At 42.4% G+C, this 25962-nt stretch overlaps 1 protein-coding gene across 4 annotated transcripts; it reads right to left on the bottom strand.

Annotated features, from left to right (window-relative positions):
* Window positions 1-14: 14 nt before the first annotated feature.
* prickle1a (prickle homolog 1a) lies at window positions 15-23786 on the bottom strand. Of its 4 annotated transcripts, XM_025908827.1 has the most exons (9): window positions 23489-23786; window positions 12492-12597; window positions 6427-6630; window positions 4674-4787; window positions 3731-3868; window positions 2848-3051; window positions 2551-2737; window positions 1590-2459; window positions 15-1470 (listed from the first exon to the last, which is right to left on the bottom strand). In XM_025908827.1, exons 3-9 carry the CDS (start codon window positions 6613-6615, stop codon window positions 620-622), a joined length of 2553 nt encoding a protein of 850 aa, XP_025764612.1. In that variant the 5' UTR covers window positions 6616-6630; window positions 12492-12597; window positions 23489-23786; the 3' UTR covers window positions 15-619. The 4 variants fall into 4 exon arrangements, with proteins under 4 accessions (XP_025764612.1, XP_003443958.2, XP_005451060.1 ...); XM_003443910.5 differs by lacking the exon at window positions 12492-12597; XM_005451003.4 differs by lacking the exons at window positions 12492-12597; window positions 23489-23786 and adding an exon at window positions 22166-22538.
* Window positions 23787-25962: the final 2176 nt, after the last annotated feature.

The following is a 25962-nucleotide window of genomic DNA, read 5'->3' as shown; positions in this document are numbered from 1 at the left end:
CAAACACAATCAAATCATGATATATAGAGATTTTTATTGCAATTAACACCTATTTTAGCCTTATATTCCAGTTTATACATTTATACAGATTGCAATGATTTTCTTACAGTACAATGACCCATAAATAGATTGTTCCAACAGGCTAATTATTAATACACAGTGCTTTTATGTTGGTGCTGCACAAACCTGGAAAAAACATCTGCAGAGCCTGGGTCATGTCAGTTTGTCTTTACATTTCTGACACCCTCATTTAAAAATGGCTCTGTACCAACAGCCAATTGTTTAATTTTAATGCCATTTGGTATGAAGAATGACAAAGGTACAAAAATATCACTTTAAAAAAATTTCTACAATATATACAATATATCTGCACTGTTAAATAAACACAGTTTAGATTATATTTTATAAATATGTATTATACTTTACCATCAGTTTGTAATGCTATACAAGTGTACACACCTATAATAATCCAAATATGGACTTGTGTCTTACACAACCACCTTGGTAAATTGAGTGCTGTGAAGCATTTAATAGCAAGCAAACTGTTTATATTTTAAATGGTGAACAAAGGGGCATAGGTGAGTGGCAAATCGTTGCCCAATGCTCAGCAGAGTAAAGCCTATGAAATTATACAGTTTTTCCCTTTGTGGCCTTTTTTCTTTTTGGATTTAGTCCATTGGCCATAAGGAGCAGAGGACATGCCTGCTACAGAGCTTGGCAAGTCATCAGTGTAATAGTGTCTATGCGGCCTGGGCTGAGGGATGGGCTGACCCAGGAAAAAACCTTCCTCCTCAGAATCAGAGGAGGAAGATGAGCATGTAGAACACCAGTCATCATCATCATCATATAGACCCAAGAACCTTCCCATTGCTTGGCCCTGTAGCCTGTAGTCTGACATGGCAGCAGAATGGGGGTGACCGTGGAATGGTTGGTGCCCCTTGGAACCGAGGGCATTCCCTCTGCGGTCCACTTTGTTGCACATCTGGGGCCTTTCCTTAGGCAAAAGGTTTAAAGCATTGTCAGACCGGGATTTGCGGCTGCGACGCCTCCTGTGGTGGTGCTGTTGGCGACCAGAGTGAAGGTCCTGGCCTTGTTCTTCAAAGTGGTACACTCTCCTCCGAGTCCGTTCACTCATAGGTGGCTGCCGCACTTGAATATCACCATAATAGCCATTGTCCACAACATCATCTGAGAATTTGACTTGCTGCGGTCTAGACTGTGAACGTGTCCTTCTGAGGGCAGGGACATGAGGTTTGGGTCTGTCCTCCTGGGGTGCTTCTTCTAGAACATTTTCCACCTCCTCCTGCTCAGATGCAAGACTTTTTAGGGAATTTGCACTTCTGTGTAACATAGAAGAGTTGAGCGTTCCCATATTACTGGTTTTGTCACAGTCTTCTGTTTCCAGTTCATGGAAACCTTGCAGGGAATATACCATAGACCTTTCTTTATTATCACCATCTACTGAGGTTCCTAGAAAGGAGAAGAAAATTTATTACACATCTGCACTTAAATACATCAAAATCCAACTACTGACATAGCATAAAATCATGTTATTTTCCATATCTGATTTTTAGAGTTCATCTACTCACCAGTAATATTGGAAAGAGCAAGTGAGTCCATAGAGTCTCGGACATTCTGATCTGTCTTCTTAAATTCATCAGTGATACACTCCAAAGAGTCGGTGTACCATTGTGGCTCCTCTCCCCGAAAACCTCCTCCAGCCCCATGATCCAGCTCCAACTCCTGGATTTTTCTGCTGCTTGCTGGACCTGGATGGCTACCATAGGCAGAATCTCCTAGCCCATCCTGTGATTGTGCCCAGTACATGTCAGCCTGGTACTTCTTGCTGGCAAGGCTTCCCCTTCCTCCCCCACCACTACTCCCAGTTTTTGAGGACTCCTGTTTTGACTTGGTGTCCTTTTCTGCAATCCAGAAATCTGTAGGTCTAGAGTCACTGGCTTGCTGGAAAACCCCCTGTTCCCCGAACTTTAACAATAGCTGAGTCATGTAGTCCTCGTGCTCAGCCCACTCTTCATCCTGGTCGTCGGGTGCCTCAGTCTCATCACCGCGCCCTCTCCAGAAGTGTTCATCGGATAAGTTCATATGGGAAAGCTTGTTGGTCAAGGTGTCATCAGCATTCCCACTCAAGCCAGGGAACTTATAGTTGACAGAGGGTGAGAACAGGAGTGACTGCCGGCACTGGTCAGCTGAACGACTGCTTTTGCCAATGCGCACACTCCGGCGGGATTCACGTGAGCGCGCCGACTGGAAGGCAGAGTCAGAGGAGTCGGAAGCATGCACATCTTCCCCAAGACTGCAGGCTTTGGAGCAGTAAATACGACCCTGGTATGGCAGAAAAGGACTACCCAGTAGCGAGGTCTTACAGTGGGCACAGCTAAAGCAGCTCTCAGTGGCATGCCAGTGGAGCCCATCATAGGTCATCTGAGCATGATCAACACCTGTTAAAGGAGGAAGGTTGACATCTTTAGCAGGTGAACATTTCTCTGTTGCTTGAAATAGTATTTTAACTCCAGAAGATCACTGTCTTACCAATGTGTTCTCCACAGGCCTCACAGTACTCTGCATAGAGAGACTCAAAGCAGCCACAACAATACGGTCTGCCGTCCTTCATGATATAACGCTGACCTCCGAGAATTGTCTCACATTCAAAACAGGAGAAGTGTTTCATGTGCCAGTGGCGCCCCTCCGCCTCAGTGCACTCATCAGCAAAGATAATCTGTGGACAAAGACGTGCATTAGTTGAGACAAAATGGTCATCAACCTCTAGAAGCTTCAGATGCATTATCTATCTTTGCAACACTGTGTTTTTTTTCTCCTTAGTACTACCTCATCACAGGCTGAGCATCGTGGTTTCAGCAGCTCAGCATGGTGCCTCCCACAGTGGATCTTTCCATCGTGGTAAAAGTAGATCAAATCCACAAGGAGTTCCCTACATGTGGAGCAGACAAAGCAGGATGGATGCCAGCACAACCCAGCGCTCGCCCTTGAAGCAAACACGGCCATTTCTCCACCGTTGATGTTTTCGCCACACTGTAATTGAAAGGGATAATTATCAACTTTATAAAAAAAACACAAGTCACATTAAGACTGAACAACTGTCATACTTTTGTAAAAATTTTTGAGTCCTACATGGATTTAGCTTCACCCAAAGTCTGAGTCTGGCTACAAAATCATATGCCTTCTAACTGAATTTCTTTTGTTGGTGAAGGGGTACATGTTTCATCAGCACCTGGAATCCCACCAGGTTGTTCTAACTTCAATTCCAGATTAGCAGAATATATTTTCTGTCTGTCTTCCTGACTGACAGGAACAGGACTGGGTGGTAGAGGTCATTTAAAAGGAGAAAGAAAAGAAAAACAGCAGTCTTGGAGATTCATCAGTTTATTGGCACCCTCTTGGCTGCTCAATGGTTGTTGTTTTAAAAAAGAACTTTATACTGAGCCTTTCCAGCCCAGTCAGCAAACACATTTTAGTCCATGACAGCATTTCTCTCGTTTCCAGCTTTCTTTCTGATCTAGATTAGCTAAATAGCCAAGAATGAGATGCAAAGAGGAAACGTAGCAAACCCTTTTTTAATACTCTTCATGGATAATTATTTTATATAAGAATACTGTTTGTATCCTTAGTTCCACAAAATCTCTAGAAGACTACTGTCTATTTCTCAGTCATCATCGTGTTATAAACAATACATGGGCTGCATGCAACGTACATGATCACAATTGCTGTTCAGAAAATTGCGAGGCAGCAGTTTTACTGTGCCCCTCCCCAATGCTTCCTTCTTCCTCTGAACACTGAACATGTGCAGCTCCTTCTTCTCCTCCTCACTCAGGGACTGGCAATAGCGCACCTGGGAAAGAAGGGGATTGGTTAGGAATATGATGGCTAGTTTCACGACCACAGGCTTTTATATCTATATATATATAAGAATTGGGATGATTGATGCTTCCCGAAAATCTACTACTGAGAATAGTATATACAAGTGACCTTTTTGGATTGAGGGCGAAGTGCTTATCAGAGCAGTTTGAACAAAAGGAACTCTTGACCCCAGCTTTCCCTTCCTACACCACCCAACATATCTCCGCCCACAGTCCCCGATTGAGAACCTGTTTTTTTTTTACAACAGTCCTTAACAAGGGGGAAAGCAGACGTTTACACAAACAAGGCCTGTGTTTAGAGTGTAATCAAGACAGTGGGCAACAAAGGAAGACAGACAGCCGAGGCGAACCGTGGTGCCACTGCAGTGGTGGCATCACATAAAGCCTCTTTCAACCAGCCTCCCTCTCACTCTCTCTCTCTCGCTGAGTGGTCCTCATAAAAACCACTGCTATGGCAGGAATCCTGCTGGTGGGGGCTCACGGCAAACATCATAAAATTATCAAGTCAAAAGTAACATTGTACCCACACTGGATGTCTACAAGCTTGCGGAACAAAAATCCCCCAGTGTGATGTCAATGGAGACGCTATGGGTGCACATTAGTGGGATAGCAATGGAGATGGTGAGGCTTTAGCACTGCAGGATGAGTGAGCAGCATCAAATGCAGCTACTCAAACAGAAGTGTTTTTTTTTTTTACTGCAATTTTGGTGCAAATGTGAGGAGGGATTAATTTTTACGAGACATGCATTTGCACACACAGGCACCAAAAATTCTCACCTCATTATCATGTGGTGGGAGTTGGTAGAGGAGCTGCTTGATTCTGAACTTCTCTCCTGGGCTGTTGACATATGGGATCTTGTCCTCAGGCAGACACGAAAAATATAGCTGGACCTGGGGGAAATATTAGGTTAAACACATGATTTTTTTGGTTGAATTGAAAAGGGTTAGGGTTGGACAACTAAATGCATTCCAACTAATATAACAACTGAGGCTCAGAATTATTATTTGCAGGAGCACAGAGTTGGTTTTGGTCCGCCCCAAAAGTAATTTTAAACCCAAATTTTCACCCGTCTTATTGCAGCCATATATTATCATTATTGCCTCGGATTCAATATGCCAATGTTAACACAAATTCTTTTCCAAGAAACTAGAGAACAAGCACATTAATTTGTGATGAGACACATTCTGGGATAGCGCTATGTAAAATGTATGGAAGAATGACTTTGTGGAATCAAAGAGTTTTCCCTAATCCCCAAATCAGCTTTAATTCAAAAGTGCAGCACACAGCAGTGATCCTCTTTGACGATGAAAAACGCAGGAATCATCGTCTACATAAATCTGTGCTGAACAAGCCAAGACAGGTCAACAGGTCAAATCAGTTTAAGGGTTATATTTTTCAGTGATATGGTTGTCTTTATAGGGACAGGACAAAGCAGGCTGTAATTGTAGCACCCTGACCCTTGGGGCCGACTACTAAAGACTAAACTTTATGAGGGAGGGCCCATCACAGTTAGCTAGATAAAGAGATGGGATGCTGTAGTCCTGTGTGTTAGGGGACTTCCAGCAGCTTTGGCTGTCTAGAGGAGGGGTAACAGCACAGCAATTTACCCTGACAATCACCCTCAGACCCCAACAACCACCACTACCATCATAAATTATGCACATCACGATGCTGCTATGACCCCTTATCCAGCTCACTAGGCCCGAGGAACACGTAGCAAGCACCCAAGCCCTAGGTGTTTCAACCCTGTAGTAGTGACCTGTAATACATAGCCCATTTAGGGAATTGGCAGCAGTAAAGGCATTACAGTTGACCTATGTGTTTCCTAAAACAAAAGGCCCTGCATGTTAAGGCTGTTACTGCATTCTCTTCCCTTCTTGCCCATCACCCACTCATTGCTTCCGTGTGTGTTGTTGATCAAGGGCAATGGGATGGCTAGAGACTGTGAGCGAGAGAGAGAAAAGAACACCAAGCAGTGGTGAGAGCAGACTTTAAAAATTCTGAGGATCTGGGAAAGTGCCATATCTCACCGACTGCTCAACGGACGCGGCTAACAGCTCTGCCTGTGGTCGTGGAGGCGAAGACTCTGATTCCTAGCTCGACCCACTAAGTCCTGCTTCTAACTCTGCGGTATACTCATGCTGCCCTTTAGTGGCAACCTCATAGAGTCTGAGAAATCTGCCACAAGCAGTGAGAACAAGGAAGCTTAATGAAATATGTTGTCTCTCCCATAGGTGCCATTTTCCAGAGACTTAGTGTGTTATTCAGTAATGCGCTGAATAGCATTTATCTGGGCCAAGCAAATGGGCTATAAGGGAGTTAAAATCAGGTCAGGGCTGTTTTTATTCGCTGTCAGGAGGATACACCATTATTCGTGGTGTTGATTTAGGGAGGAAATGATTTGCGAACCATTGAAATTGATACCACAGTTATAAAGAACAGTGTCCCGGTATCCAAACGGAGCAGGCTTGATTAATCTTAGCTCAGAGCGTCTTGAACTGGTGCATTTGTAAGCCACATTGTGCTTACCTGTTCAGGTCTCAGGCCAGGTGGCACCCACGCATACTCCTCCAGTGCACAGCCTGAGTCATCATCAGAGGTTGAGCTCCGCTGGAAGCCAGATGTCAGTTTACTGATTTTCTGCTCCATCATGAAATCTCGCTTGCGTGCCCCACCCTGGAAGCCAGCCACCAGCCCCGCTGCACTCACCAGGCTCATCGGGCTCTCTTTTTACTAGACAGACGAGATGAAAGGATAGGAAGAAGGCAAGTACCAGGATTTGGGAGAGGACAGAAGGGGGAAGAGGATAGAAATATAAAGGAAAACAAAATAGAAATGTTGGTCATCAAGCCATGACATCAGTTCCTACGTCCTCACATCTTAATCCGGCTCTCTCATGTCAGTGCTATTCCGCTGATTGTTAACCGCCGGCTGAGTCACACCATTGCCGCCTCTTTCATGAGGCTCACAGCACCCCTCCAAAACCCATTATGGTATTTAAGCAAGCTTTTTTGGTTTACTTTTAGTGATGAGTCTACTACATAAAGGCACTCATAAAGACAACTCCATCCTTTCACTGCTATTATGGTAGCAGTTAAACACGTGCCTTCCTCATGTGGTTTTTGGGGGTGCAGAAATTGTTAGGAAATTCCCAAAGCTTCATGAGGTGATGTTCTATCTCATTATAGTGACAATAACAAACTATTCAGAAGTATAAAATATTTGAAGTTGCTTATAATTGTGACAATTTCTTATGAATCTTCTGCAGCTTTAAAATAATTTGTTGGGTTTATGTCTGTATGAGTCATCATTTTACTTTGCTGAGAAGCTGATGATGCTATGCCCCAAGGGAGGGGGGTGGAGTTCAACACATGGGATTTGATGCTAGCTTGATCAGTTGAGCCCGAGGTCTGTATAAACAGAAGCCTGGCCTTAAGACGAGGCCACCATATGGGAAGCGTCCACAAGCCTGCTCTCTCCCTTCATCTCTTCTTTTTCTTTGGATTGTTTGTTTTCCAACCTGCTGCAGTGAGCGCCTGATTGTTCTTTCATCTTTTAGATGGACAGGGAGCGCAGTGCCAGACAGGTGAAGCAGCTGGATGAATGCAGATGGATAGAGGCTGACATGGATGGATAGGACTGACTGATACTGACACTATAACCTGAGGCAACAAACAGAGCAGGGAGATAAAAGACTCGAACTGTACTGACCTCTATATATGTGGTGTCTGTAGTCACTAATGTCTTATGGAAAATCCAAACTGTGATGAGACAGAAACAAACTAAATATGTGCAAAGCTGGATAAAATTAAAGAAACAGCAAATAAATAAAATCACTTAATTTATTTATTAATTTGTCATTAATGTTCAGAATATACCCAGATGGATGGATGGATGGATGTCCAGAGTAACTTTAAAGTTATTATTTGACATGCAAATTCCACGCAAACCACCTTTTGGAATAATCATTAGGCAACCCCATCTACCCTGATCTTTATTCATCCCTCTCCAGTCATCCCATAACTTTATTTCCTGGACTCCTGTAAGCATTTAGGACCACGAAAACACAGTCATAATGAATGTCTGTGCAGTTGTGGTAATTTCTCACTAGCCAAGAACTCTCACTGAGATCAAATGGGAGCCCAGCCAGCATCCAGCAGCCTGGCCCTTGCACCACTTCCCCCCCCCACCCAAGCCTTGAACCCCTATGGACAGCAAAGGTACAGAGAGCCACAGAGAGACAGCTGAGAAAACCAAATACACTCGAGGGCAAGCTTTTGAACACAGAGATGACAGCATAGGGGCCTTAAAATCTGCTTTCTGCTCAAATGATAAATAGATCGACCACCAGTGCCACCACAACAGGTTTGAGACTGATTCTGGGAGACTTTGGAACTCTAATGGATGGATGGAAAAGCAGTCTTTCCAAGATATTTTGTTTGTTTGTTTGTTTTGATGATGATGTAAAAGAGCACTGTCTAACAATTCAAATTTCCCATAGATGCTGGCTGACCTCAAAAGCCATATAATTTTTATAGTCCATCAAACCACTCAATGATCCCTCCTGCCCCGAGGCTGGAGGCACTGCAGAAGAGACCACTCCCATCACGACAGAAATGTTTCACCATAGTACAAAAGATGATCAGAACCTCTTTGAAAAACGTTGCTCTCTGTTGTAAAAACGTAGACCCAGGTCATTCCAGCAAACAGAACCATCCCTGTAGACAGACTTCAAGCTTTTTATATAATTTTATTTTGCTTAACCTCTGTAAGGAATATGCAGACACAGGCTACTCTATCCTAAGGTGCTCCACACACAAATACACAGAATACAGAAATAATGATCAATACCTTTGATTCACGATTCACTCTTTTAGTGAAAACTGACATATTAGCATGTCAGACCTTTCTCTGATGATTAACGGATCCACGAGACATGCAGGTTCAGGCAGCTACTGGCTATTCACATCAGCTCATCTTTCTCATAGACAAGTCAGCCACTGTGGCATCGCTACTACTAATGACTGACAAGCCCCCCCTTAAGCTTATCCAGTCATAGACTATCAGTGTTAGGTGTGATGATAATGGCGTTCAAGGATTCATGGGCTTTTGGGAGGGTGAATTTGGGCTGCCTTGTACCATAAAGTGTCAGGTCAGGCGGATTGGCTTATAACATATCCCGTTAAAATGCCTCTGATGCCCTAAACAATGGTGCCTTTGTCAAGTCACTGAAGGTTTTATCCATCAAGAGTCTGTTTATCTCTTTGCAAGTCTTTTTTTTCCTGAAGATGCCACATTTTATCTTGTCACATATGACAGTCGAAGCCCTCGAACCCAGATAACCTGTCTTCAGATGAGAGAGCTAGGGATGGAATAAGGCGCTCTGTTGTTCTATTCATATCTATTGACTTGCAAATGAGACCAAAATAACCTACAAAAATGTGCCCTTGTTTGAGAACAGCTTGGGTTTCACGTGGGAGATAGCTAACTATAGGCAGGTTCAGTCAGGAGGCAAGAGGCTCACTTCAGAGCCACACATTTTAATCAGGCACAAAATCACTCATGTGCTACATTTGCTGGAATTCTTGCTTTCGCATGTTGGCTGGGTATCTGCAAGGATGTCTCACACAGCCAAACCTGACTCACAGGAATGTCAGGCTTGAACTTTAGCCAGGCTCTCGAAAGCAATACAGGATGCAAGCCCCCCCCCCCCAAAAAAATGTTTCTCATACAGCTACAGCTGGTTGCATGCTAATTTTTCCTTTATCTGTCATGCAGTTCATTTCCTCTGGCTTTACTCGAAACAATTCCTTAACATTTTGAATGACAGAAACACTGAGCCAGCTAACTTCACCGTGCTCATACTGACTGACTCATCACTCGGGCTGACTTTTATACTTTTTTCCTCTAACAAGGGATCTATAGTTTGTGAGATTAGTTTTAACCCTCTGTCCCCCTTCCCTTTTCACCCTCCACCCCACCCCCAAGCCCCTGCCCTGCCCTCCTCCCACACTAGCCCGACCCCTGCAGTCCCGAATGTTTAACAGCCCCTCACTCCTTTGTAAAGGTGCTTGTTAACATGGCTTTGGGAGCTGCAGGTCTGCATATCTGACTGATCTACCCACAGAAGGTAGTGGGGGTGCTATTAGACTGAGGATAAAATGGGGTGACTGACATGTATGAAAATGTTAATGTCCTTTTTCCACAAAGGAGAGGGAAGTTAAGTCTTGCCAGGAGAAAGAGGGAAATCTTTAACAGACGTGCTTGCTTTGAAATGTTTTCAGTGATTGCTGATTTTAGAACATCCCACGACTTACTGAAGGAGGGAAGAGCCCCGTGTTCTACGGAAAGCGGACAATGGAGCTTGCATTCCCACAAATGCTGCATAACAGGACCTCGGTGACTGTGTGGGTTCAGACGTGTTTCATTAAAGAACAAAACAACCACTTATTTGAGTTCACCCTGAAGAAAGTCCTGTCTGACTGTACTGCCCGACAGCAGTGGCATGTGTAACTACAGTGCAATGCATTATTTATCGCTTTGTTGAATACAGAACTCTTAAAGGACCCCATGCAGCGACTGACCAATAAATACAATCAACAGTGACATTTTTAAATAGTGTTCGACAACACTTAAACCATAGTCCCCCCCCCTCCAAAAAAAATCCAGACACTGGAGCTTTGGATTAACAGCCCTTGAGAGAGTGCACAGGAAAAATAAGCAACTTCTGGTCTGAATTACTGTCTATTTCTTTAGGAAGTGGATGATGGACATGCACACAACCCAACACAGTGTTCTCTGTCAGTTTAGGCTGGCCCTACTTGTTTAACTTGGCTTCTGCTAGCTCGGTAATGCAGGATAGGCTGTAGTTGGGAGAGAAAAACAAGAATTTCTGTTCACTGTCCCTGCTTACTTGAGCCTGAAGTCAGACAAACTCAGTTTATTTTTCATGTCCAACAAGATTGAAAAATATGCAACATATTATTTATCTCCTTGCACACACGCAAATATTTAAAAATCACTGCCTGTCAGCCTTTGGCCGTTAATGTAGTGTCAAAAATAAAAAAATAAACAAAAAAAACCAACCTCTGGGCCAGATGAAGTTCATTAGAAAAATTACACCCCTGTGCTAAACTACAAGCCTCGTGCCTATGCTTAAATAAATCACTTTTTTTTTAAAGCTAAACTTGTAATTGAGTAGTATTTATGATTCAAAACTACACAGCATCATCAAATCAAAACCTGGAAAAGCGACACAAAATTTCATACCATTAGATTAGAAAAAGTCAAGGTTGAAATGCTACTGAAAAAAGAACTCGACAGGAGGATAAGTTACGCAGTGCAGAGGCGCTATAAGGAGTTGGAGATTGGTCAGCTTATGGAGGCCTCTGTTTGTGGCCGGGGGAGTGTTTTTTCAAGACCAAATGGATGGGAGTGACATCCCCACAGAGATATACACTACTGTGCTGGCCAGCCTGAACTAAGATTCAACACACAGCAGCAGACTTCAAACGCATTAACTCGTGCATGAGACCTAAAATCAAGTCTGAACACTGATGCGCATGTAAGAGACAACTTCCACATAGACCAGAAATTGCCTGTATTTGGGATGTGCTACATGTTTTACAGGCGAAACACGCATTTGCAATCAAGCCATCCACACATTCATTCAAATACATTTAATCAAGGAGTTACGGTGCAACATTTCCATTTTCTTTCAGCCTCACTACAACCAAAGCAAAGCTCTCAGAGGAACCGGTTTACATCTCATTCATTTTCCTGCAGGTCTTACCTCAGTGTAGGCCAACTCTCCTGACGTGAATAGAGAAAATGGATCTTGTCGCCACTATATCCAGTCCTAGATTGTTCTGGACTCCATATCTATGTAAGCTCCTCTAAACTCTAAATCCAGGACAGCAGCAGCCAGCCTTCTCTACCGGAGCTGTCAGCACAGTAACAGCCCATATCAAAGCTAAGACTGTATAAAGTCAGAGAGTGAGAGAGGTGTGTGTGCATGTGCGTGTACACGAAGGAGCCCAACCAGATGGTCATCCCACCCTCCTCTCTGTCAAACACTACTCCTCCTCCTCCCCTCCTCTTTCTTCCAACCCGGCCCTCTTAACCTCAGCCCGGCCCTTAAACTCAGAGGCAGCGAGTCATGGCTGGGTATGGCAGAGCAAGGCGTCTCTTGCTTCAGTGAGCCCCCCCTCATACTTCAAACACATGCTCCCAAATGAGAATCACTGGTAGAGCTCGCAGAAACCGTGCTTTAAAGCAGCACATCAGTGATGGCAGAGCTTGTTTTGCCAGGCTAACCGCCCCGTTAGCCTGGCAAAACACAGCTTTCACATGAAGCTCTTCTTTCTTCTTCCCTATCAACGGCTTAAAGATGTGGGGACGGCGGTGAATGTTGAGTCAGGATTTGGTTTATTTGGTGGTTTGACATTTCCTTTGTGCCTACATGTAAAGTTAAAGAGAGCTGTCTGCTAACAAAAGTTTTGATTATAGGCTTATTGTTAGATCAAATGATATATATATATATTTTATTCTATAGAAAGATTGATTTCAACTATCACAATAACTTTTTGTACTACCTGAATGTGATGTCAGCATTTCTGTATGAGACCAGCCATCCGGTTGTGAATCAAAACGAGTCCTCCATGCAAGTTACTCCAACCACAAAGCCTCACTCTGTCTAAACTAAACACACACATGTAACCAACGTTATCGCCAAGATGAAATGATTAGGCCACTATTTGATAAACAGAATTAACTGGTCTTAATAGTTGCTTACAATTAAGATATTATATATTAGCAATATAATATGTATTGTCAGTAAAAACAATCATTACCTTATTGTTTACTCTATTATCACAAATTAGAAGGAATTAAAATGACAGATATCTATAAAGCCCAAACGTACAGATCCACCCACGCAGTGAAACTCCCTGGAGAGGACACTGTTGACCTCTGCCTCTCCTTCACCTCTGCTGGAATGCCAGAATGTGATCCTCTTCCTGTTGCCTCAGAAAATAAAAGTTGCTGGTTCAGGTCAAACACTGGACAGTTGCACCTTTTGTGGTTGTTTAATTGCAATATCAAAGCGTTACTTTTGCCCAAAAGGACATGTTTACGGTGGACATGACTTCCAGAGCACTAGAAGTTCTTCCTCGTCAGAGAGGTTTTGCTGTCGAGTATAAAAACACTTAGACTGTAAAACAAAGCAGTGAGGCATTTTACTAGGAAGCAAGGAATCTATTAAACTAGTCAGATTGCTTTCTTTATAAACATTTTAGAAGCTGTTTATTTTTAGGAGATGCAATGTTGGGACCTAACTCTGTGAATGGCGTTTTGCTTTGGGGATTAATATAGAAAACGTTTTATGTAATGCATTGAACTTAATCAAGTGGAGAATCATTGTCTACATGCGAAATAGTCAGTTAGCCTTTTAAAAAGAAAGTTGTTTAAACAAAAATAAATCATATATAAAAAAAGGCTAACAACTCATTTCTAGCACATGATGGACAACATCTGAGTGGCACTTTTTCCATCCTCCACACGCCTACATACTTTACACCATTATGTGCCAGAATATCACAGCTTGGGTGGCAAATGATGGCTGTCATTTCAATGAAAAAAAAAAATGGAGCTTATATCTGTAAATATTCTGTTTATAAAGTACAGGATTTAACCCCTGCCAGTGCTCTTGCATTCAGGCACCGGGACAAAGCCATTGTTGCAGTCAAGGCCAGGGAGGAGAGAAGCCCTTTCACAGCAAACTTCAGGCCTTTGTGTTGATCCAAAGGCCTGAGCACCATGCTCCATTAGCAAGTCTTTTAGGGGAGGAACAACACAATGTACCCCTGTCCCCCAAAAGGAGGATTCATGAAATGCAAAGCTAAGATGGTCCCTCTAGTGTGGGCAAAACACGAGACCTGAATTGTTTTTAATTTCCTCAACATACAGAAATTAATAACCTGCTTATTTCCCACGAGAGAGAAACTCAAATATGAATGTGCAGACACCTCATCCAAGACATCTACCCAGGAAAGTGCAGAATGGCGAGTATCGATTTATGATTACACCACTCTAAAGTTAGAAGTAGCCGGCTGCACAGTTCAAGGTTCGCCGCAGATAGCTGAAAAATATAAAGTCGGACAAGTCACGGATCCCCGACCCTTGACCTGTGAGAACACCAGATGACCCATAAATCTATGGCCCTAGGGATTTACAGCCCATTCCTCTGTCATAGTTACAATGACCTGAGCAGCATCTCACACCTGGTCTGTATCTTCTCACTGCTGTAAAAGAAGAAGAACAAAACAAAAAAAGCACCCTGTGCTACTGGCAAAGTAGTCCTGAACCAGCACGCCCTGACAGGACAGGGAAGATGATCATCACAACCATCACCTGTGGTAAATCTGCATTCTTAACACAACCCCAAAGCAGGGAACACATAAAACTAAGAATCTGGTCAAACATTATTGCTATATCTACCACTAGTATTTCTTATAGTGGAATTAGCACAAATTAACATTATTAACTGTTTGTATTAGTCAAGTTTCGGATTACCACCGAAGGAGGCAAATGGAAGGTCAGTCTCTAACTCACAGCTATTGATGAACTATTGTTGAGAGTTGCTGTCGCTAGTGTGTGAGCCACCTTATAAAAAGTAGGCATTCAAGGTTTAAATGACTTGCCAAGGGGTATTAGCAGGACACAGGCCCAACAAAAGCTTCTGTTATAAAGACCAATAAAAGCCTATCACCCTACTGTAACAACAATCCTTTTTACGCCTTGAAAGAGGGAGGAAAAGGTCAACTGGTGGAGCAGTCAGTGCATTGATATTGACTTAGCTAGATTGGCGCTGACAAACTCAGGTCAGACTGTGGGCTTGTTAGCCCTATAACCCTCACATAACCCCTTTTTACTGTTTCAGTCTGACACATTGGAGGCAGCTGAGGGCAAAGCTTAGATCTAAGCTTAGTTTCTGACAGGAGACATTTGTAAAAATTAAAGAGAAATATCTGCTCATTTGATACTTGACCCCATAAGATCACATGTTTCTCAAGGGTGCTGAATTGGAAAACATTCATTGGACTCTATTGCTAATGAGCTACGACTACATGTGAACATTTCCACTTCAGCTGAAATTCTAATTTCCTCATCGACCAAATAGAAACACAAAAGTTAATGATGCTTAAAAAATGTCGATAATAGAGGCCACCTGGTTTTATTTATTAGATTACTGTAATGCTATTGTCTAAAACCAATAATATAATAGTGATTAAATAGATGATCTATGAATGGACCTGGCTGCATGGAACCAATCTATGAACAAACACTATTTCTTTGCTCATTAATTTCTGCTTTATTCAATTTGCCACGCTGGTGTTGTGTCATGTATGATGTAATGCAACACGTTTTCAAGTCGTAATAAGCAGCACGCGGCATGCTGCATCAACCCATTGTTTCTTAGCTTTATCGTTAGTGCTTTGCCAAACGTTACAGACGCGCATGATCGGGACGCCTCGTTTTTCACCCTCAATTTGACACCCTCTCACACAGTTGTAAAAGCCGGACCTCATTGGGAACAATGGAAAGTGGAGCGACAGAGCTCCTGGGGCTGTTAAAGAGAGGAAGCCCCTTTATTTGAGGATGCTATAACTCAACAAAAGCCTGTGGCTGTCTACACACAGAGCAGGCTAAGGATGAATGGGCTGCTCTTAGACTACACACTTGTGCTAACAAAAGCGGTGGATCAGCAAAGGGCAAAGCCACTCATGTGTGGTCTCCATGGGCAAACTGTGACGAGTATATACATAAAATAGCTAAACAGTCCTATTAACACCTCAAACCAGCATGTTCGGCCAAAAAGATCTCTGCTTTAACACCGTCTTGTTTCTTCAGCTGAGCTTTGATATGATCTCTGTGACCTTAAAAGCTGTTAATTTATATGACACGTGATAAGGTTTAATCACTCCTCTTAAAACGGCACCCAATTTCACAAAGGTTTAATTTATGACCTCAAATTTTCAGAGAATCTAACACACGTGCACGCACCACGGCCCCTCACACTTGATGGGCTTTTCTCCTTAACTCTCCTGGAAGTTCAATAGTATATCCTTCCTCTGGAAACGGAACTATTTCCTGTGTCTTCCCAACTTCCTACCAGTTCAAACTATCACCTGAATGAACACGGGCAACACTTCAAAATGAAGTGCGTTCTTGTATAAAGAGACGACGCGGTCCAGCAAAGAAGAAGTGGCTGACAACTCCCACACGTGGAAGCATTTTCCTGAGCCTGGCTTCAAAAGGCAAACCGTGGAATCCAACAATACTCTGAAACAGTTAAGAGCTGCTCAGTCAGGATCCCACTAATGATTAACATTCCTGAAGAAACGCTCTGTTACAGTCTTTTTAGAGCGTTCTAATTAAACACATGCTCCAGTGCCACAGCACAGAGGGAACTTGCAACTGCAAGCGGGGATGCTTCTTTCCAACTCGGCTTAATTGGACACAATTTAAGTCATTAAGGTGGTAGTAAAACAGCAGAAAGAGCAAAGGAGAGGCCCAATGATCTCCCCTGTAAGGCTCCCTGTTGCTCTGATGTTGTTGACCCTTTCACCTTCTCATGTGACTCACATTAAAAAAAAGTGGTGGAAAAAATGTACAGCTGAAGTTAAATCCAGTCCAGAGAGACCCATACTGGCTTGTTAGTTAAGCATGTATAATGTAGATGCAAAACTGAAGTAGACCATGAGGTTATACACGTTTGGAGGTCCTGTATCTTGTGAGGCAAAGTTGTACACGCGTGTCTTTGCATGTGTTTGCCACATTGGGTTGCTTTTATTAGTATTCCTCTTGTTGTGCATTATTGATCATCATGTTTCTACCTGATCTTGCTTGTTGACATAATCTATTTTCTATACATACGCTGTCTTAAAGCATGAAAAATGCCCTCTCTCATAAAGATTACTTGACTATATAATTTTTTTTTTGAGTCTACAAGACAAGAAAATCGCATTTTTGAGGCAGAAAAGGAGGAGAGAGAAACAATGAGCATGAAACTTTTAAAGACTTCTTTAGAGCTAAGGATCCACTTTTCCAGCCAAGTATCCAGGTCAGGCTTTCTGCTGTTACTGTATACTGGTCCCAAACCAATGCTCTAATTTTTAAGAATGATAAAACCTTAATTATACCAACTCAATATGTGCTTTTAACATTTCTATTTTCTTCTTAATGTGAGTCAGGAATTGACTACTTCTTTATAGAAATTTGATGTAATGTCTATGTCAAGTGTGAAGCGGTGTTGAGGATAGTGGCTGATATTTTGCTGGTGCACCATGACCCACTGAAAAAATTGCCATTGGTTGCTTTCCATTATAAAGAAACCCACACTGATTAAATCCCTGAATTAAATCAATTCTTATTCTTTACACCCATTTTTGGTCTCCATGTCTTTAGGGTCAGGCTGACATCTGTGGTTTGAATTAGTTGTTAGAGTATTAGAGCAGGTATAACTTTTCAGTAGTTAATGACCTGTCCACCTTACCAACAAATAAGTTGGAGCGTGTGAATGTTTCACTGTAAACATGGAGAGGTCCAATCCGAAGCCCTCTGGGAGCCTCGGTCAGTTTATCAGCTATACAGACCAGACATTAGTGGCTGGGATCAGCTTGTGTGTGTGTGTGTGTGTGTGTGTGTGTGTGTGTGTATGTGTGTGTGTGTTGGCACAATGTGTGGAATGGAAAAAGGGATGCAACTGGCTGCATTATCACCCTCCAAATTACAGATCCCAGTCCTCCAGGGCAAAGCCCATTCCTAGAAACCTTGCATGTAATGTGTCTGTTACTGTCAGCATCAGTGTGTTATTTTTGGAGCTGCTAATACTGAGGTCACTAATGACACCAAACCATCTTCAGCGATGGAACACGTGAAGGAGTTTAATAATATCTGCCTTTTCATTTACGTTTCTTTTCCAGATCCAAAAACGTCCAACGAGCTCTCTGAAGTGTGCTTCTGTACAAACAGGTCACATGCAAAGATGAGCACATCTGCTGAGCCCCTGCTTTCTGTTTTCTTTGGGAGCCCAGCCCCTAACAGGAAGACAGCGCGAGCACAGCAAACAAAAACCCGGCTCTTTGAACTGGCCTCTCACTAGGAGCTGCCATCGGGTTGTTGTGGCCAAATGAAATGAAATGTTTCTGTGTCAGCTCGGTGAGCCCACTGCGGGCCTCAGGCTGCTCCTCTGCAACACATGTCCTCAGCTGGCCTTGCCAATATTAACCCATTTGTATGTTACCCACATTTACTCACCTTTACTGTGATGCATTTTCTCAGTGTGAACAGATTACTGAAAATTATACAGGTAGCACATATTATGCATAAATCGAATTTTCGTAAATGACAGCTGTCAGATGGCGGTCAGACTCAAAATAAAGAGGATGATGAGTACATCAGGCAATTCTTGCTCTTTAACAAATATAAAATAAATCTAGTTTTGGTTACAATGTCTGGCTAAACAACTTGAAGTTTGATTTAACTTTGAATATGGCGTTTTTTTCTCCCTTAAAGCTACACAGCTTAACTATACTGGATCTTTTTCTTCGTTTTAATACAATGTTTCAACTGAATTCAGTTCTTACTAAACATGAGTATTAATATCAGTATTGTCTGCATGTTCTGCAGAGAAATTGTGGGTCCTGGATACTATATGTATGCTACATCGACACTAATTGCACATTGTTTCAATGGCACAATGCGAGGGATATGCCAGAAATAGCTTAGAGGATCCACCCCTACAACACATAAAACCCAAAGCTTCCACTGCCATACAGCAAAGGACCCCCACCCAGAGGTCTTGCATCCAAGCCCAGACATGTTTGCTTGCTGGGGGAAGATTTATACACAATACTGGGCAGGTGGTTTTAATGTTGCACTTGATTGGCCTATACATTAGGTGACCTTTTGCCCTTGCAAGTATTGTTTGCTGTGACACTTGTATCTTATGTTGTACCCAACCTCAAATCCACTTACATTTCAATCAAATATTGCATGGTGCATTGAATCTAGCATAGCAATGTAATTGGGTTTCTACCATATTCAAACCTTACATGTTTATTTTACAAATAATTTTCAGTTGTCAAACATTTAGTATTGGCTTTGATTAGGAATTGGCTACCATGTATATCCGTAACCCTGACACCCTGAAGTATAGTGTTGCTTGAAACTACAGTAAATGGACGAAGCCAAAAAATATGTAAAACTTCAAGTGAAACAGGCCTAAAGCTGGAATGGGATAGTGCATTGACGTACTGCTTTTTGTCCCTTTTAATCTTCGTATGATATATTTTAAGAAATGTTTTGAATGAGTTATTATAGTCAACTTCAGCACTATGCACAGAGATATACATCTCTGTGCATACATTTATTTTCCAACCTAATTACTGGTAGAGGAAAATATGGCAAATTTTATTAACTAAACCTTCTTAGAGGAATATTCTGGCAGACTGTCCCTACTGTAACCTTTCTCGGGGGAAAAAAATTCCCCGGAAATACCTTTGTTGTCAGCTGAAAAATCTCTTGCCCAGCCCTGCAGCGTCCATTTTTAAACCCTGCTGACCTTTTCCATATCATCCACGCTCACTGACTACACCCCTGTGACAATGCCAACAGGAGGAACAAGAGCCACAGGAAGGGGCTGAGTTGGGGGAGTGTGTTTTGCATATTTTCAGCCGGGGGTCCGGAAAGCTTTAACTGAATCCCCCGTTGTGTGCTGGGGAAGTGAGCTGGGCTTTTTAATGACAACTCTGCGTAATATGTTTTCTTTTGCTTCTAGTCCTGCGATGCTTTGATTGCTTGGATGGATCCCTATAGATGTGGAGGACAAAGAGAAATCACACCATTCTGCAGGCATTCCCATCTGGTGCAGATGAATTTCCAGAGCCACAAAAGTTGCTGACATTTGGTATCTTTACATCTGTTATTCCACCTTCAGGCATGTTGATGATAATCAGCTTCTTAGCAATGCACCATGATTATCATGCAGTATACATCCAAAGCTGATCATCATACCTATACATGGTGATGATAATGAAACGTGTGTGTGTGTGTGTGGAGTATGACTTTCATCATCTTGGTGGTCTGATGGTTGGTCGCACAATTATGCTGTGTGGTTGCAAAAGATCTGCTGGGGCATTAAACTCCAGTCTGCGAGCCAAACCCGTTTTCCTCTAACATCATCCTGCAGCTCCCAATAAACAGAGTTGTGCCTGGAAGCGCTAAATCACTAACTACCTCTAATCACTTTAGAATAATGCTTAACATGTGGATCCAATGTGGGCCACCGCTTCGGGCACATTTCCCACTCTTATACATGATGCCGTTTGAAAATTACACAAGGGGAACTGTACCGTATAGCAAGCACAAAGTTATATTCTGTCCTACAGGAAGCAGGATCCACAATAGTTATCCCAAACACCACAATCACACTGTCACAGTGCCCTAAATTTGACCATCTGAGCCGCCGTCCAATTCAGCCAGGCCCAGTGACCACAGCTTCAGGGACCACCGGCGTTTAAACAAGCCGTATTTCTTCCAATCTCCTGCCAACCTACCACAAACAGTTTACAGTCAGTGGACTCTGCTCTCTGGAGTTTGTCTATGGCAACTCGACTCCAGTGCCACATCTCCCCATCCAGAGCCGTGAAAGACTGGCCTCCTCTGACAGATCCTCACAACACACGGCCCCTGTCCTGCTCTGCTTTTAGCCCCGCTGCGGTGAGCTGGACCACGTCTGGGGGATAAAAGGCTGCCAGAGTGTTTGGCTTGCAGGCAATTTACACGGACGCAAAGGTGATTCATTCTAGCTTCGCACAAACAGGCCTCTGTGTAAATTTCACTTGTGCTGGGCTTTTAAATCAACAGTGGGAAACATATACATATGGGCACCGGGACTTAAATTCTGCCCCTTCGCACTTAGCTCTGCAGACTCTAGCACTCTCCAACACCTACTTACAATCTCACACACACACACACACACACACACACATAGGCGAGCACTTTGTCTCTATTCATCTCAGTCAAAAAATACACATGCACAGCAAGACATGCACCACTGTTTATGTCAGAAACTGTTTTCAGTTCTGTGATTTGTTTCCATCCCCAGCATGCTTGCTGTGCACTAAGTATGCTAATGTTATATAGCTCGTTTCTCTGATCAAAAGCTGTATTTTGAGATGCATGTACACAAATCAGACCTATATGTATATGTGCGGCCCAGTCCCAAAACCATCACCTTTTCCTAGCAATGCATTGTAGTGCTAAAATAAACCATCAACATAATCTACATTTATGAAGCAAGTGCTCATAAACATCAAGCTTGCTGTGAAGGATCAAATCTGTTTCCATTCTTGAGTCCAAAAAATGATGATAAGCCCAGCTACACCCCCACCCCTTATGTTCACACACAATCCTGCACAAAGCACTTTAAAAGTCTTCTGATTCTATTAATGGCACCTTTGAAGCACCTCGAAGCTTTGCAAATGAGACGTGAACAAGCATGGTGTGGCATGTGGTGCTACTCCAAAAGCACCACTTTGTAAATCATTTAGTCTATAAATACACCTAATATCCTGAGAGACTTCTTACCTTTAGCAGATCATTCAAAGTATAAGCTCACATGCCCCCTTTTCATTCTCAATCAAGTAAACACCGATGCCTGCAGTACGGTAAAGTAAGAGATTTTAGTGGCTATGCAGCATTATCTGACACATTAAGTACCATTTGCAGTGAATTATGATGTAAATCAATAATTTGAAAGTATGAAAATATGTATTAGATACTGGATCCTGATTTTCTTTAAACACAGGCTGTAGTGACATTGATATGTCTTTGTTATGAGCTGAGCACTAAAGTGCTAATAAACTTTTATTTATATGAAAATTCAAAAGATTGTTTGCCTTATTTGGTTAACTCCTGACTCCAAGGCAGTGAAGCCGTCAACCTGCAATCTGGCCACTAGGTGACACCACCACCTTGATTCTCTGTGCTGTCTTTTCTATTCCTGCTCATATCTGTTCTCTCTCAAACTACTTCTTTGTTTGATGTTTTCCTGGACTGGCGAGCGAAACAAAAAATATTTAAAGTGCTGTAATAATGGCTGGGTGGGGTTATATATGAAAACAGTTTCTGGTACAATTATAGCAGGAAATGACCTTGGAAATCATAGTGTGATGATACTGTCCAGAGTCTGGAGTAAACATACCTGCTTTGTGTTGTCAAAGTGCTCCATTCTTTTAAATCCAGTCTTACTTGAATTGCCATGCAACGTCTCAAATCACGTCCACAAACCAACAATTTAGTGTCCAAATAAAGACCACACCACTCTCTTCCACCTAGCTCTTCATGCCTAACTGCCCCGAGCTCAGCAGTGCTTTGTTTTCATCCGCTGTGCTCTCAGTGACAGATTTCAGGTTTGATTCTTGCTTTTACACTTAGTCGAAAGTGGGTCTCCTCAAAAAGACATGCTCAGGGTCTAATGGCCCCCCGTCCATTGAGGACAAATTATTATTTCAGGCAGCCTTGGTTAAATATAAACAGTATCTGCTCTCCTGTGTCTCGTAGGTTTAGCTCTTTGTATCACAGCTGAGGATGGAAATATGTGAAACTTGAGGGTGTGTCATTCTTCTCCAAAGGAAGGGCTTTATGGCATGTTTAGCTCTGTGAGAGGTCCATAAGGAGTGATGAATTCACTCAAGAAGGTTGCAGTCCTTTCCCCCTTTTTTAAGTTCAAGTTTTTTTAAATAGACATTTTAGGCTCTGTTTTAAACCCACACAGAGCAAAACAAAGCATATCAGATCAAAACAAGATATTAAGAATAAGTTTCCAGATGTTTTCACGTAGCTATTTGAATACATTTAAAATACCCTACTGGCTAACGTTCTCACCTCATACATCATGGTTAAGAAGAAGGGAAAAGAGTTTAAAAGTGGGACTAACTTCTCATGTGTGACTAAGTTCTGGTTCACTCAACAACATTCTTGACAGCTATGCGAAGCCTGTGGCGGCGGACAGGCAGCGGTCACGGTGCGCCGACCAGTTGTCACCGAAGTGACAGGCGACAGCTGAATCTATACATCTGGAGGCCCCAGGGACGCCACGTCCGAGTGTCTCTGGTCAAGTTTTTTCAGCGTCAGAGAAACGAGGTTACTGTGACTGTACGCGCAGGGAAAGTGAAACGTGTCTCTTTGGAGATGTCGCTGCGTAAAAGCCCCCAAAACTGCGCAGGGAAAAACCAGTTTGCTGACTTTGTGTGGCTGACACTAGTGGCATATGGTCTCTGCAGAGTATGTGCGTGTTTCACAAATGCTTAAAAGTTGTTGGGGTTTTTGTTTGTTTGTTTGTCTGTTTTGTTTTTTAAAAAAAATTAAAGTATCGTCAGCTTTGCCACCGATGCATTTAGAGTAATTAGCGTAAAACTGCAAAAAATAACACGGCCATCATAAAAAAAAACAAGCAGAGTGGGTGGGATTGTTTACAAACTAGGTAGACCTGAGTTAAAAGCTCTAAATGACTTAGTCTACTCACCTCCAAAATTGCTCAGTCGCAGTGAACCAAGTATCCAGAACCAATATTCCCGAAGTTAGAAAAGCTGCGTCTCATTGGTATTAGATGCACAGTCCAGGGAGGATGTCCCGCAAAGCTGAACCGAGAGCTGCGCAGAGCGATAAGCTTAAACCCCAGATACTGAATGCATTGGAGAGGAGCGCTGAGAGAGCTTGGTCTTGACTTCTCTGTCACCACATCCCAGTCGTTTCAGCGGCGCGCGGTGCGCTGTGGTGCTCCTCTCAGCGGTCACAGTGAAATGACATTAGCGTTGCTTCCTGCTTATTGGCTTAAACGAGCAGCCCCCACCATTCCAGCAGAGACGGGCTAGTCCCTCCAGCATAGTGGACAAATGCTCCTGGGAGTTTAACTCTTACCTTAACTCTTATTTTAGGGGGTGAAACCTACTGAATAAGATTTGTCGGCTTTACCTAAAGTTTACTTTGGTCTTTATTTTAACTAATCAAGAGAGCTCACCTTTCAATTTCGCTGCTTCTGTGCTGCACATGATTAAGTAAGTCAACTCAAAAGTAAAAGCTTTAAGCTGGTGTAGATACAAACTCGTTTGTCCCTCTTGCCACAAATAGAGACGCATGGAAGGTAAGTCTGTCAGCCTAATAACCCCCAAAAGCTGTTGCTTAGCCATCCACCCATGCACAAGTGCTTGGACACGCATGAAACAACAGTAAATGATTCAGCTTTGTGCTGCTCAAAGTTATGCAAAAAGGTTGATTACTGTAATAATAATTTTAAGTAGACCTATGTTTCACACAGCAGTATTGATGCATGAACTATGACATGGTTTTAACTGATGAGTCCTAAAAAAGATTTGAGTTTTCTGTCCAAATTCTGCCAAATCTGGATTGTGTGTCATATTGGAATCTTAAAAACAGAATCTTAAAAGTGCTCATATTTTAGAGAGGCTTTGGAAACATGAAACACAAATGCACCAGCTTGTATAAATTTAATTCCATGCCCTTTCACCTTTATGGCTCATGCTCTTATTCAAATTGACACTATATATTTGGCTGACCAGGGTTATGGCCCAGTGACCAGCACGTAGCTCTGACAGTCTGAAAGCATCTAAAGTAAGAACAGGTTTAGGGAGCTCAAAGCGGGTCAACCTTTCTTCTCACAACAGTGAGCTTAAGTGGATCACACTCATGTCACCCTTTTCCACAGTCGCTTGTCTGTCTATCAGAGCTGCATGTGTTTTCATATTATAGATTGAAGCTTATCTAAATGAGGTATCACATGATCTCACTCTAGCCAATTAGTCCCTATACAAAAGAAACTTTAAAATACTTTTCTTTCTTATCTTTATTTGTAATGTGTCTCATTTTAGCATCAGAGCTCATTTTAAGAGTTTTAGATGTATTTAGAGATATTTGATCTATTTCTGGTCTATATTTTCCTCCCTCATTTAAAACTGATTTGAAAATAAGACAGAATAGGCCAAAAAGCGAAGGAAAAAATAGCAAGAAAGCACAAGTTACAGCACAACACGTGAGAGGAAGACAGCGTGCATGTTTCCACTGTTAGCCCGGCACCAGAGCTGATCGATAGAATTTCAGCCAACTAATCGTTTTTGAAGTGCCTTTTTGCCTCAGTTCAAAAATGTTGGACTGGCTAGACCTGAATGTTCAAGCCTGTTTTAGTCACATATCTCGTCCCATTTAGAGGATAATGAGATATTTATGGTGGTGTTGTAAAAAAAAATTTAAACAAAACACTTTAGGGTGCATTACTTTATTGAGTGGATCATAAAGATGCCTGTCATACTTTCCAGGTACTGTCTCAGATGATGTGACATTTGACTTTTTCGTAATGTAAAACCTTTTCTTGGGGTGATGGGGGAGCAGTTCATGTGTCGATAGGATGGCTAAACCCTTCAGCAAGTTTAGGAACTAAAGAAACTGAAGCCCTCAGATAGGAGCTCACAGTGTCACCTGCCTTTTTTCTTTCATGCTGTTCATGCTGTTAATATGCAGCCACTTATATTTTGTTTTTTCTTTACTTTCAGTTCAGTGGACAAATAATAATTGAACATGTCGCAAAGTCAAGCCACAGATCCAGCTCTATATGCTTGCAGGAATTCTGTGTTTGGCTGTGGTGAATCCCACTTGCATGCATAGTTTTTTTGAGGCGTAAATGCATTTGGATGAGCAGTAAACAGTGGCATACTTTCAAGAGCATAAAACTAGATTTATTTGATTTTTGGTCTGAAATTACAGTAATTAAGTTTCTGAAAAAGTACGAGTTTTTATTTAGAGGGACCACAAGTCAACAGCATTATAGTTGTTGTGCGGTTGCCAGAATGGCTGAGGAGAGGATTTGCTGGAGTGTAAGCACGGTCTTAATCAAGTGGCTCACGTTTTCATGTTTTGTCTATTTTATGCAAAGTAGAGATGCAAGTTATGACTTCCTGCAACCTACTGGGATATTTACATATTAGA

The sequence above is a fragment of the Oreochromis niloticus genome, linkage group LG7 (assembly GCF_001858045.2).
Source record: "Oreochromis niloticus isolate F11D_XX linkage group LG7, O_niloticus_UMD_NMBU, whole genome shotgun sequence".
NCBI lineage: Eukaryota > Metazoa > Chordata > Actinopteri > Cichliformes > Cichlidae > Oreochromis > Oreochromis niloticus.
The sequence above is the reverse complement of the archived record's forward strand: the minus strand, read 5'-3'. Positions and strand labels throughout refer to the sequence as shown.